At 31.5% G+C, this 13,776-nt stretch overlaps 3 protein-coding genes across 4 annotated transcripts; 2 read left to right on the top strand and 1 right to left on the bottom strand.

Annotated features, from left to right (window-relative positions):
- The first annotated feature begins 621 nt into the window (after positions 1-621).
- Positions 622-3,041, top strand: LOC120193900 (histone deacetylase HDT1-like). Its single transcript, XM_039196325.1, has 10 exons — positions 622-720; positions 1,223-1,293; positions 1,371-1,582; positions 1,710-1,720; positions 1,802-1,867; positions 1,959-2,098; positions 2,226-2,276; positions 2,365-2,449; positions 2,588-2,699; positions 2,785-3,041. The coding sequence occupies exons 1-10, from the start codon at positions 708-710 to the stop codon at positions 2,843-2,845; spliced, it is 822 nt and encodes a 273-aa protein (XP_039052256.1). The 5' UTR covers positions 622-707; the 3' UTR covers positions 2,846-3,041.
- A 1,414-nt stretch (positions 3,042-4,455) lies between these two features.
- On the bottom strand, positions 4,456-5,777 carry LOC120194264. The gene is made up of 3 exons (XM_039196624.1): positions 5,469-5,777; positions 4,816-5,384; positions 4,456-4,615 (listed from the first exon to the last, which is right to left on the bottom strand). Exons 1-3 carry the CDS (start codon positions 5,775-5,777, stop codon positions 4,603-4,605), a joined length of 891 nt encoding a protein of 296 aa, XP_039052555.1. The 3' UTR covers positions 4,456-4,602.
- A 4,663-nt stretch (positions 5,778-10,440) lies between these two features.
- Positions 10,441-11,758, top strand: LOC120193904. 2 transcript variants are annotated; one of them, XM_039196327.1, is made up of 3 exons: positions 10,441-10,610; positions 10,717-10,820; positions 11,544-11,758. In XM_039196327.1, the coding sequence occupies exons 1-3, from the start codon at positions 10,468-10,470 to the stop codon at positions 11,573-11,575; spliced, it is 279 nt and encodes a 92-aa protein (XP_039052258.1). In that variant the 5' UTR covers positions 10,441-10,467; the 3' UTR covers positions 11,576-11,758. The 2 variants fall into 2 exon arrangements, with proteins under 2 accessions (XP_039052258.1, XP_039052257.1); XM_039196326.1 differs by lacking the exon at positions 11,544-11,758 and having other exon boundaries at positions 10,717-11,442.
- Positions 11,759-13,776: the final 2,018 nt, after the last annotated feature.

Genomic DNA, 13,776 nt, shown 5'->3' with positions numbered 1-13,776 from the left:
ATAGTTTTTGTCCGGACGAAAGTGTGTCTACACATATGTATCAAGATCAGTGTAATGTAAAAAATATTTTTATTTTTCAAGTTTGTTCCATTAATAAATCCAACTTTTAAGTCTGATTCTTTTAAGATCCAATTTTTATCTTATTTTTACTATTTAAACTCTAAGATATATGGTGTCAAACTTCATTTAATTTTTATTATTCAAACCTCATTGTATATTTGGATTTTAAAATTGCCAATAAAACAAGTTAAGTTTGACATATTATGTTCATAATAAACATGTTCAATATTTTGTTCGAATTAATTAATTAATTATGAATAATTATAAAAAATATTTTAAAATAGCTTAATTAGTTGGTAATATATAGTGAAATTTAGTATCCAAATTTTATAAGATGTCGTTATGGGCGTTTTTTAGTTTTACAATGCACTATTAAAACACTGAGGAGGTTAATTAAAAATATAGGCCGAAGCTTGCGTCATTTAAAGTCCAAATGAATTGGGCTAAAGTTCAAACGATAAACCCTCCCAAACCAAAGAATCCCCAAAAAAGAAACCCTAAAAGTAGAATAAACACAATTGGGCGGCATCTTACTTATAAATTCGTCTCAACTCCATCGGTCATTTGCGCCTCTTCAGGAAGAGTTGTACTCTAATCCTAATATAGCATACCCTAGATATCTCTTCCCAAAAACTGAAGCCTCTTCTATGGAGTTCTGGGGTAAGTTATTCTTCTTTTCCTCTTGAGCTTTTGCTTCTATTTTTCTGTTATTGGTTAGTCTCTTCCTTATTCTAATCTATTTCGTTTTACGCTTCTCCTGTTTTTAATATTTAACAGAACTTTTTCTGGGAAGTTTGACCTTTCCCCCTTTTCTTATACTAAGATGATATTAGTTTTTTCTTTGATTTGAACTCTTATTTTTCTACGTAAATGCATATATCTGGCTTGCTTTGAGTGAGTCTTATACATATTATTAGTGTAAGAATTATTATTTGATACATTGTCTGTGAGGTTTTATTAAATAATTAATAAGACTGATGATGGTTACAATATTACGGTTTAACTTGATACTGTGCTCATTGAATGAAATCTTGTTGAGTGTGATAATTTACTTCCGATTTATGTGTAACGTTTAAAGACCTGATTCATACACTTGCGGATATTCAGTTTTTGTTTTTAGTTTGGAGTAATAGATTTAATCATCTTTTTATCTTACAATCAGGTATTGAAGTTAAGGCCGGACAGTCTATTAAAGCCGACCCTGGTGCTGGTTATGTCATACATCTGTCCCAGGTTTGGAATTATTTAGATAAACAAGTTGATATTAGTATATATGATCGATTTATTTTTTAGTACTGCTTGTGTTTCAGGCATCACTTGGTGAGTCAAAGAACAAGGGAGAATCTGTTCCGCTCTATGTGAATACTGATGGGAAAAAACTTGTTCTTGGAACACTTTCCCACCATAATTTCCCACAATTATCTTTTGATCTAGTATTTGACCAAGAGTTTGAGCTCTCTCACAACTGGAAGAATGGGAGTGTCTATTTTCTTGGGTACAAAACTTATGTTCCGGAGGAAGGATATCCTTTTATTAATTGGCATTTTGTATACTTGTTTCAATTACCTTGTTTTTGTTTTTAAATGAACATGAAGTGTCCCTCTTCAATCTTGTTCTTTCTTGACTCTTGTGTTCTTTTCTGTCGCCACTGATGATTTAGGTGAGGCCTTGAATATAGTTGTCCTACATGCTTTCTTTCATTTTCATGAAGTATTTCTCATGTGTTTGTTCTTATTTGCAGATATGTCTGGTGATGAAGTAAATAGTGATGAGGAGGAGGAGCTTCCTCTTGTTGCTGCTGAAAATGGTAATCTTTCTTTCTGTACCCATATTTACATCAATGGTTGGAGATTTGATTATTTCTTATTTCTTCTGTTTAACGTTTTTTTACATCATAGGAAAAGCAAAGGCAGATGCAAAAACAGCCAAGGCTAATGCTTCGAAACCAGAGCCCGCTAAACCAGCTGTGAAGATAGCTGAACCTAGTAAGAAAACTGAGGAGGAGGAGGATTCTGAGGATGAAGATGATTCTGATGAGGTTTCTTTTAATAACTTCCCTTGAAATTTAATTCATTATTTTTGTAATGAGTGCCTCCTTATTTTTATGTATTCTGAGTGGTCTTTGGTTCTGATTCTGATATGTGGTGTGATTGGTGTGTGAACAGATGTCTGAGGATGGTAGTTCAGACGATGAGGATGAAGAAACACCAAAGAAGGTATCTTTGGTAGACATCTAATTATTTTTTGAATTGTTGAAGCTGACCTGATTTCATAATTGTAACTTGTGGCTTTTTTCTTTCCAAGGTTGAGTCAAGCAAGAAGAGGCCTGCTGAACCTGCAACACCTGCTTCAAAAAAGGCTAAATCTGCAGTTACTCCTCAGAAGACAGGTCATCTTGCAGTTCCCTCTAAATTCCTCAGTTTCATATATCTTTTCTGCCACTTCATATTTCTTCTACATATTTTTAATCGTGATTGGCCTGTTAGTTTCTTTACTATTTCGTGATTATTGTTGTTTACAACGGTAGATGGTAAGAAGGGCGGTCACACAGCAACGCCGCACCCAGCAAAGCTGGCTGGGAAAAATGCTGCAAAGACTCCAAAGTCTGATGGTCAATTCTCTTGTGGTTCTTGTAACAAGTACATTATCTTGTCACTTTGCAACTTGCTTCCTATTTTGATTTAGTTGGTTTCTTAATTAACTCCCTTGGTGTTCTGTGGACAGGTCTTTTGGGTCCGAGGGTGGTTTAGATTCTCACAAGAAGGCCAAGCATGGAGGCAAATGAGGTCGGGTTTATGTGCTCTAATGTGCATGTTTAATTTTGGGGGATAGACATCTTTTGTCTCGTTTTGGTAGACTTGGTTAATGAGGAGTTTAAGGTTTAAGAAGACTTATGCGTGGTGTTTTTCCTTGATTCGAAACTTTAGATTAATATTACGTTTTAGGTTGGTATGTTTGCATCAATTCTTGTCTTATTTGTATTCATGGGTTGTCTTAAAATTAAAATGAAATGTTTATGTTTTTATTTAATGGGAAGTTCTGATCTGCATAGAAGTACTTGTTTCTATAGAAATGTCTATTCCCCTATAATATTATTTAAAGTGATTCAAACTATAGAATCAATCTTGTTCAAGTTTTGAGATTTGTCTTCTGTATCTATTGGTCTAATTTTGCTACGTTTTCAATGTTAGGTCTTTAGTGTACTAAGAATCACAAATTTAAGAGCAAAATCATCGTGCTAATAGCTCATCCTCGATCTTACCGGTGCCACCTGATTTATGATCTTTCCATATTCCTGTCTTAACTCCTAATACCTGAACTCTTGCAAAAAAAAAATTACCCCTTCCGTCTCATTAAATTTATTCATTATTATTTTTTAAAAGTCAGTTTTTTAACTTTGATTTTGTGAGATACACATTTTAATATTATTTGATTGAAAGTTTTTGGAAAATACTTTTTTTTTTATGGATATCAATAATAAAATTTAAATAATAATGCTTTCAAATCGAAAAATCCTTAATAAGGTACAATTTGAATTCGAGTGTGACTCGGAAAAGCTAAATTGGTTAATTTGTGAATTAACAAATCCAATTTCATCTCAAATTATACATATATACTAATCACATCCATTGTTAATAAAATTGGTAGGCCAACTTTTATTATTATATGTTTTTTTTAGTTTAGGCACATATGATGCAGTTTGATTCTTATTTTAATTCTTAAATTTATACCAACTTTTAAATTCGACAAACTATTTTTAAACTAAATATATCAAAGGTTGCATAAAATACAAATTTCAATATCAACGCATGCAACATCAATAAAATGATAATATTAGAGGCCCCAAAGCCCAATACATATATCAGACTTTGTATACCATCGTGTAAGGAAATATGGTAACACTGCAATTTTGTTTAGAAAATATTTTTTTTATAATCAATATATGAAATAATAATTTTTAAAATAATTTTTATAATATAACTATAACCAATTTCTTAGAACAATTGGGTACGAGAAATATATCTGTTGGTTTCGTGCAAAAAATAAAATATGTTAAATTAGGCAACGAAACATTATTAATTATAGGCTTTGCTCTATTCTCTATTAATTATATTCATTGATATTGAAAAACAATGGAAATTAGATATTAATAATTTAAATAATTTCAAATGTATGTGAACATATAAATGTATCATGTATGTCATAGGAATACAATGAAGTTTATTAGATACGAAATAACTAGACTCGGTTAAGATTAGAGACGGAGCTTCCTTCTAGAAGTAAAACTTAAGGGCAGTAAATAATTCTATGTTAATAATATTAAATATTTACATTAAAACGAAAAAAAAATTTAACAAATATTTAGATTAAAAACTTAAAATAGCACTACACCAATAATATGTTTAATATAAGAACGAAATAACGATCAAATATATAGTCGCACCTGATGACCAATCGTTATCAGTATCACTGCACTGTGCTGTTCTCTCCTAGTCTTCGGGATGGACTTCAGCACGACGTCGTTCTAATTCGGGTGTTTGTTTAATTAAGATCCCTGCCTCGACAATTTCTTGCAGTATTTTAGAGCAATGAATAACTTTCATTCAAAACGGTAACAATACATACTTCTAAGCTCGTTTTTTCTACTTCACAGTAACTCCAATAAAAGGCCCTTCTAAGTTCAAACACGCAAACAGTAAAAAGGAATTTCACTTTTACTAGTATCATTTTTTCTTTCTTAATTGATTATTTTACCTCGGCTTTCGTTTCTTCTTCGAAACCACTGCGGCAGCTGGTGTCGCTGTTGATATCTTTGGTCGCTTCGTCCACGGCTCCAAAACCGAGTCCCTATACCTGACTGGCAAAACCTGATTCCGCCCTCGCTTTGATCGAACCACCGGCGGCGCCATATCCTCAATTTCTTCGAACCCGTCTTCTTTAACGTTAACCGATCTGTCTTTATCCCTTTCCATTGACATGCCGCAGCCACTTTTTTCTGCCTCCTCGACTTCCTTTTCTTTTCCGTTCATACAAAAATCCCCGTATGCAATCATCTCCGCCGCTTCTAGTAGCAAACCCAATGAATCATATAACGCGGCCGTCTCCGACGTCGCCGTTTTAACTTCACCGTGGCTGCTGCTCTTGAGCTCTTTGCTTTTTTGAACATTTGTGACATCAGAAGAAGCATCCGTCGCCGTGGCCGTGGCTGTTTTGTCTTCAATGAAGCTGTTTTCAGCTACACAGTCAGATTTTTCTTCACTCTCATCACCGCCGTCGAGAAAAGAACCTAATGTTAAGTTCAGATCAATATCAAACCCTCTCTTCTTACAAGGGTTCGTGTTCGTCGCCGTTTTAACTCACCGTGGCTGCTGCTCTTGAGCTCTTTGCTTTTTTTGAACATTTGTGACATCAGAAGAAGCATCCGTCGCCGTGGCCGTGGCTGTTTTGTCTTCAATGAAGCTGTTTTCAGCTACACAGTCAGATTTTTCTTCACTCTCATCACCGCCGTCGAGAAAAGAACCTAATGTTAAGTTCAGATCAATATCAAACCCTCTCTTCTTACAAGGGTTCGTGTTATTTTCACAGGACGGTGGGACACTTGAAATTAAATGAAGAATCTTTTTGAGACAAGCTTGAGCTTTGGAACACGATCTTCCATAGCGTGCGTTAGTAAAACAAGAACCTCTTTCCTGATTATCGCAATACAGAGAAGCCATTTTTGGAGCCAAAACAAAAGATCCTCAAAATTTCCCCTTCCTTTCACATCTCACAAGGCTTTTTCTAAAATTCTCCCAGAAAAATGAATAGGGAGTATAAATGAGAAGTAAGAGCGAGACACGCACCAATTAAAAAAGAGGCTAAAGCATGGCCGATAATCTTTCGGTAATTAATATTAGCATTTATGTTTCTATAGCTATGAAGTAATATAAAAAAGAAAAAAACAAAAGGAACGAAATGGATATCCCCGGTGTTTTAGTGACGTGGCGTATCCCTTGGCAGTTTTATGCACACGTGGCCAGACATTATTGGAGGGTGAAAATGGTTTTGTCACGTGAGTAACAAATGAGAATAACAGTGGTCACCCTGTTTACGCCTTACGGCCTTTGCTTGAGACGTTTCTCGTGTCTTGTTTTAACAAGGTGTCCTTTTTCTCTTGAAAGCTTGTTTTGTGTGGCGATCTTTCCGTTTTCTTTTACAGGGAAAACTATTATCCTTTAGCATTAACCATATCTGAACTTTTTTATGAACAGTCTGCCTTTAATTTCAAGATCGCAATATATATATATATATATATATATATAGAATATTGAAAGAATGCATATAGATAACGCAAGTGAGGATTCACCTTTCGGGAAAGAAAAACTCGAGTGACTGAGTGAGGGATGGTTAAAATATCCGAATGTGAATGTTTTTTTATCCGACCTAATCTTATAAGAGCGGTTTCTTTTTAAAATTTCGAAGTTCCGAATGAGACGAATTTTATTGAGTATAATTTTGAGGTGCAGCGGAACCGGTTTAAGTTAAAAAAATATATCGATCCAACCCGGTTTATATATATATTATTTAATACTTTAAAATTTTATATTTTATATTATTAAAATATATTATAAAATTATTAAAAGTATAAAAATTATTATCAAATGTTATTTTAATAGTTTAAAATATAATAAATAATTATAAACATATTATTATAAAATATGCTATTTTAATTATTTTAAAATATTAATTTATTCAGATAGAGTCAGGTTGGGATCGAGATTGTAGTCTAAAAATCGGGATAGGTTCCGGGTGGGAAAAACCTAAAATTCATCGAGGCGGAACGAGATCAGGTATAAGTTTTATATTTTCGGTTCGAGGAGGCCAAAAAACCAACCCACCTTGCCCAGTGCCCATCCCTTACTAAGGTGGTGTTTGTTTTTGCAGAGTTAAAAGGTCTGCAATCTGCGGACCATATCTGCAGGCATCTGCAGCAGAAGAGGTGAACCAAAAGTCTGCAGTCTGCAAGAAGAAGACTGTTTATTTTTTAACGTATGCAGACTGCTAAAATGAACTGAAATATAAATAAACTGATTTTTTAAACTTAAAAGAGTTTTGCAATACTGAGATTTAAATAATTTTAGTTTTACAATACTGAAATTTAAACAATCCATACAACTACAATAATAAATTATTTAAAATAAATCAATCCATATTTTAAAATAAATCAATCCATACTAATAAATTATTTAAAATAAATCAATCCATACAACTAAAAATAATAAATCAATATATATTTTAAAATAAATCAATCCATACAAATAAATTATTTAAAATAAATCAATCCATACTAATAAATTATTTAAAATAAATCAATCTATACTAATAAATTATTTAAAATAAATCAATCCATACTAATAAATTATTTAAAATAAATCAATCCATATTTTAAAATAAATCAATCTATACTAATAAATTATTTAAAATAAATCAATTCATATAACTACAATAATAAATCAATCCATATTTTAAAATAATCAATCCATACTAATAAATTATTTAAAATAAATCAATACATACTAATAAATTATTTAAAATAAATCAATGCATACTAATAAATTATTTAAAATAAATCAATCCATATTTTAAATATCAATACATACTAATTATTTAAATAATCAATCCATACAACTACAATAATAATCAATCCATATTTTAAAATAATCAATTCATACTAATAAATTATTTAAAATAAATCAATCCATACAACTACATAATAACATCTAATTTTAAAATAATCAATCCTACTAATAAATTATTTAAAATATCAATCCATTTTAAAATAAATCAATCCATACTAATAATTATTTAAAAAATCAATCTATTTTTAAATAAATCAATCCATACTAATAAATTATTTAAAATAATTATTTAAAAATAAATCAATCCATATTTTAATAAATTATTTTAAAATAATAACCTTATTAAATTATTAAAATTATTTTAATAAATAACTATATTTTATAATTGTTCTTGAAGAGGTTTGAATACCTTTAAAGACATAAAACCATGTTTGCACCAAGAAGAGCTCGCGCAGACGTTTAAAGAGCTTCTGTCTTCTAAAAAACAAACAGTCTGCGAAGGTTAATGTCTGCGCGACGCAGACATAAGTGGTTTGAAGAGCTTACACAGTGAAAACAAACACCACCTAAGTGTTCTAGATAAAAAGGGTAAATTACACTAAATATCACTAAACTTTAAACGTCGACTCGTTTATACTACCAAACCTTTAATTCTTTCAATTTTAGCACTAACATTTAGTTTTACGTTCAATTATGTCACTCCGTCATTTTGGGCTTTTTAAGCATCAAAATAGTCGAGCCAAAATGACATCATTTTGATGAGGCAACCATGTTAGCAACGTCATGACACGTGAATGTCATGTCATCGTCCCATTAAGTCATTAACAACGGAGTGACATAATTGAACACAAAACTAAACATTAATGCTAAAATTGACAATTGAAAGTTTAGTAGTATAAACGAGTCAAGGTTTAAAGTTTGGTGGGATCTAACGTAGTTTACTCATAAAAAATGCTAAGATTATTGTATGATTAACAAATATTATTAGTTATTAAAATGGTAAAGTTATATTCTAATATTTAAAATTCAAAAATTAAATTTGATCTCTCAAGAGAGGAAAATAATTAATTTCGATTTAAAATAATAACACGAAAAACTTTATTGAAGTTTTAAATAACGATTAAACAACATAATTATTTCACATAAAATTCGCTAAAATTATCAGTTTTATTGCAGAAAACAAACCTTATCCAACATTTATTTTGTGCCCTTATATTCATGCTTCAAAAACCATTATATTTTCTATTTTTCAAGATGACTAAGGTGGTGTTTGTTTCTGAAAAGGTAAAAGGTCTGCAGTCTGCGGACCACATCTGCAGACATATGCAGCAGAAGAGGTAGACCAAAAGTCTGCAAGAAGAAGACTGTTTGTTTTTTTAACGTCTGCAGACTGCTAAAATAAACTGAAATATAAAATAAACTGATTTTTTAAACTTAAAAGAGTTTTGCAATACTGAAATTTAAATAATTTTAATTTTATAATACTGAAATTTAAATAATCATACAACTACAATAATGATTTTTTTTTTAAAAAAATCAATTAATATTTTAAAATAAATCAATCCATATTTTAAAATAAATCAATCCATATTTTAAAATAAATCAATCCATATTTTAAAATAAATCAATCCCTATTTTAAAATAAATCAATCCATATTTTAAAATAAATCAATCCATATTTTAAAATAAATCAATCCATATTTTAAAATAAATCAATCCATATTTTAAAATAAATCAATCCATATTTTAAAATAAATCAATCCATATTTTAAAATAAATCAATCTATATTTTAAAATAATTTTTTTCATATTTTAAAATAAATCAATTCATATTTTAAAATAAATCAATCCATATTTTAAAATAAATCAATCCATATTTTAAAATAAATCAATCTATATTTTAAAATATTTTTTTTTCATATTTTAAAATAAATCAATCTATATTTTAAAATAAATAAATATATATTTTAAAATAAATTTTAAAATAGATTTAATTGATTTTAATTTTCCTGCAGACCTTTGAAGACATAAAATCATGTATGCACCAAGAAGAGCTCGTGCAGACGTTTGAAGATCTTCTGTCTTCTAAAAACAAACGGTCTGCGAAGCCTAATGTCTGCGCGTAGTCTGCGCGGCACAGACATAAGAGGTTCGAAGAGGTTTCACAGTGAAAACAAACTAAGCCTAAGATCCGTGTTAATGCAGATACAGCTGATCTCTATAGCTATTCAACTCAAGGCAGGACTGAATAAATTATATTTCAAGGACCATTAGTTTCTTGTTCTAAGTCCAGGTTTGTTACTTTTAGTTACTCATTCCAGAAGCTAATAATATTATTTAGAGACTGTCAGATGTTTGACCCTTGTATGTTAGGGCCTTTGCTGTTTTACTAGGAAAATGCATTAATGTGGAAATGTAGGTAAATAACAAAGCGAAATTATGTCAAAATCACCGTGTTGATTAAAATACAAATAAAAACGACTTTGAAAAGTCCGGTTACGTAGCTGCCGAGGTGAAAATATTCCACCTTTCCAAGCGGCTGATTCCACCATGAAACAAATAATATAATTACAATATTATCATATCCGAAGGGGATAAAGTATAGGCCCAAAAAGAAATGAATACTAGGAGTCTACTTCTATTAGAATCTAATGGGCTTACTTTGGTGGACTTGTGTTAAACCAAGCCCCATGAACCAAACTCACTGGTTTACTAGGGGCCGGGGTTTTGCAGAGGCTTTTCATGTTATCTGGGTTCCAAACTCCAATTGAGAGGAAAGAAATCAGAAATGGCAGCTGCAATTGCATCAAGATCTTTTCTTCGTCCAGTGTTCCGAACAGCAGCCACAACTACAAGAACCAAAATCCCATTTTCAGTTCGATCCAATTTCATTCTTCATCAGACCCGGACTTCTCCTCCATCTCCTTCTCGGTACTTGTCTTTTTTCTTTTATGTTTATTGGTTAATAGAATAATGGGGTTTTACTTTTACCCTTCCTGTATGAGTTCGTTGTTTCATTTTTGGTTTTCTCTTGAAGGTTGATTCGACGAGAAGTAAGCACTCTTCAACCGATTCACAGCGCGGTTGCATCGTCTTGCCTTGTTTCCAAGCTTCCTCGTGATGCCAATAGTTGTGCTGAAGGTATATCCAGTTCTTTTTTTTTCCTTACATTTTTCTGGTTTAGGCACTTTCTTTTATACATCTTGGTTGCTTAGTGAACATGACTTGATTGGATTAGATATTTTAATCCGGAAACTTCAAGCTCCAAACTAAATTGTTTTGACATCTGGTTTAACTGCTCTTCATCTCTCATTCAATGTAACTAGTACCTGTTGGAAATCCTACAAGACGATCGAGAGTTTAGAATTAGGTAGCCGTTTTTGCTTACATGCTTATGTACCAGCAGTTTTCATAGAAGGAAACCCTATATTTTTCCAAAACAATGGGTCGTTTTCCAAAGCTCACTAGCTCAGCCTACTAGCAGTTTAGAAGTAACTAGGTCAGTGCGTGACTGCGTTCAAGAATTTGTTCTTCGGATTAATCGTTTGGTTTAATTATGGTTAAACTAGAAGATGCCTTATTGGTTTATTCAATACATTTATTGATATTGTGAGGCATTTCATCTCTTCATGTTGCTAATCTGGTGAGGGAAATGAAAGTTTTTGGTCTGCTAAGGTAACTGCTGTCGAAGGTAGACAGCTAGCATTTCTTACAAGCAAAAAGGTAAAAGGTTGGATAATCTATGTTTTTTCTGCCTAGATGATAAGTAGTGTCATTGTTTTCGATTCATTTTGCAGACAATGAAAATTGTTGTAAGTTATGTGTATGACTTTTATCAATGATATTTGTCTTTGCGGACTACAGGTCGATTTGCTAATTATCTCAGTCCCATCTAGTGGCAAGCATTTGTAGAGTTTGGGCTCAATCTATTGATGCTGCTTACTTCATTTGATAATTCAGAACTCAACTTTTTAATTGTTCAATTGCTGAATGTGTTTATTTACCCACCTTTACTTGGATGGCGATTTTAAGCGACTCTTGTAATTCTTCTCCAGAGTTTGTAATGATTTTAATATACAGTCATTGGATGCTTCCTTTGCTAAAAGTTTGTACCGAACGGCATCCTGGCTCCTTCTTTGACTACTGTTACAGTTATGTTGATGAATAGTGTGATAACACTTCAAATTGGCCCATCAAAAATTAATTAAATATTGCTGTTGCTACTGTTTATGTCTATTCTTTGCATCCTTAGATGTTAAAACTAATTTTGAGAACAGTTAAAGAAAACAGCAGGTATTATTGCACCCATACATAAAGAAATTTGAATTTGACTTCCTTGAAATTGGCTAATGCTGTACTCTAGATGTTTGTCTCCGAGAAATGAGGATGGTGTAATTGATTTTAAAGCTTTGTCATTTATTTGGAAGCTTCACTGTCTTGAAGGGTTACTATGGTGGCCTTGTAAGGTAGTGTATAGTGATATACATGATTGTAGATGTTCAAACAAACAATGATTAGGATTGAAAGAAAGCTGGTTGAGATTATCTTTCTTGTTGATTCACCTCAAGTGCATGACAGGTTACTACAACCACGACTTACCTGGTACTAGACAATTTATTTCATGTTTTTGTCATTTTGTAGTAGGCTTGAAGAGCTTTGTGGATTATGGGAAGAAATACGAAGGGTCACCTATTATAGGGATAGTTGCAAAAGTGAAGTACGTCAACCCCATGTCAGTATTGAATTATAGACTTGTCCTACCCCAATCGCATCAATGCCCTCTTTGCTTAAGTTCATACATATTGCGACAATCAAGACCTCCTATATGGAAAAAGTGAGCAGAATTACCTTGAGGTTCAGTGGATGATGAATCATCCCGCATATGAAGGTCTATTCACCCCTTGAATTTGTTTTTATTTTCCTATAAGATAATATTTTTTTAGAATTTTTTTAATCTATTGACAATAAATACACACCTTTCAGACACAACCAAGTCCTCTAAAACAATATTTCCCTTTATCAGTAATTTCACTGTAGGGATAATGATGATGATACTGTTAGGGATAATGATGATGATAAAGAGTTTAGATGACTTATACAGAAGATCTGAAGCATCGACTGCATAGATATGAAAATCTGTATGAGAATATGGATTTTCGTACAGGAACATGTAGGAAACGTGACCAAGTTGATAAATCTTGTCTCAGAGTAAGCAAGAGATACATAGGTATGGGAATGAGAAAAAATATTTATGCAAGAAATGGACATATACTTCTAGGTATTTTCATTGATATGGACCGTCTAACAATTTCCGAGAAAGTACCAAACTATTTATCAGATTCATATATTGATCCATGAGCTGGCTCAGTTTAACCGAAGTGGGTTTCGTCCAAGTTTTCCTTCTCTCTGGTTTTCCAGGAAGTAATACAGCATGTATGCAATTGCAAAGTCAATTAGCGAAGTTTATAAGCTAGCTCCAATATTCATGTGCTCGAGCTGTTTCTAAACTTAACAGTAGTCAACTCTATATTAATCCGAACTAAATTTGTTAAATGATTCCATAAATATGATTTGACCAGAACAATTCAATAAACAAAACAACGCACAACTAATCGAAACAAGATTTTACAATGGTCCATTTTAAGTTAAACGATGAGATACCTTGAAACCAATAGATTATTGTATATTTGGTTCAGAATTTATCGAATTATTTTGAAATTAATAAGAGATCTATAGAAAAGTTATTAAGAAAGTTGTTTTTACTGTAAGCTGTAATTTTAATAAACCTTAAAAGTTAATGATAGTGAAAAGATACACTAATTGGAGTTGATAATTTGTTAGAAAGGTAAGATTGAAGTTTTGAATGGAGATAAATCTTTTCTTTTAGAAAGTGAATATAAAGTGGGGTGAGGTGGATTTTTTTTTCAAATAGTACAGAATAATTAATTACGATAATTGCTTAATTAATTGTTCATTCGGTATATGAAATCATCATTTTAACTTCTGTACGTATATAATTATAGAAGTTTGAAATTGTAAAAAATAAAATTGAGTGTTAACAAAGACGCTAATTCTTTTGTTTTAAATATTTTATGTT

This window comes from Hibiscus syriacus, unplaced genomic scaffold (assembly GCF_006381635.1).
Source record: "Hibiscus syriacus cultivar Baekdansim isolate YM2019G1 unplaced genomic scaffold, ASM638163v2 tig00116997_pilon, whole genome shotgun sequence".
Classification (NCBI taxonomy): Eukaryota; Viridiplantae; Streptophyta; class Magnoliopsida; order Malvales; family Malvaceae; genus Hibiscus; species Hibiscus syriacus.
Note: the sequence above shows the minus strand (reverse complement) of the source record. Positions and strands in the feature narration are given on the sequence as shown.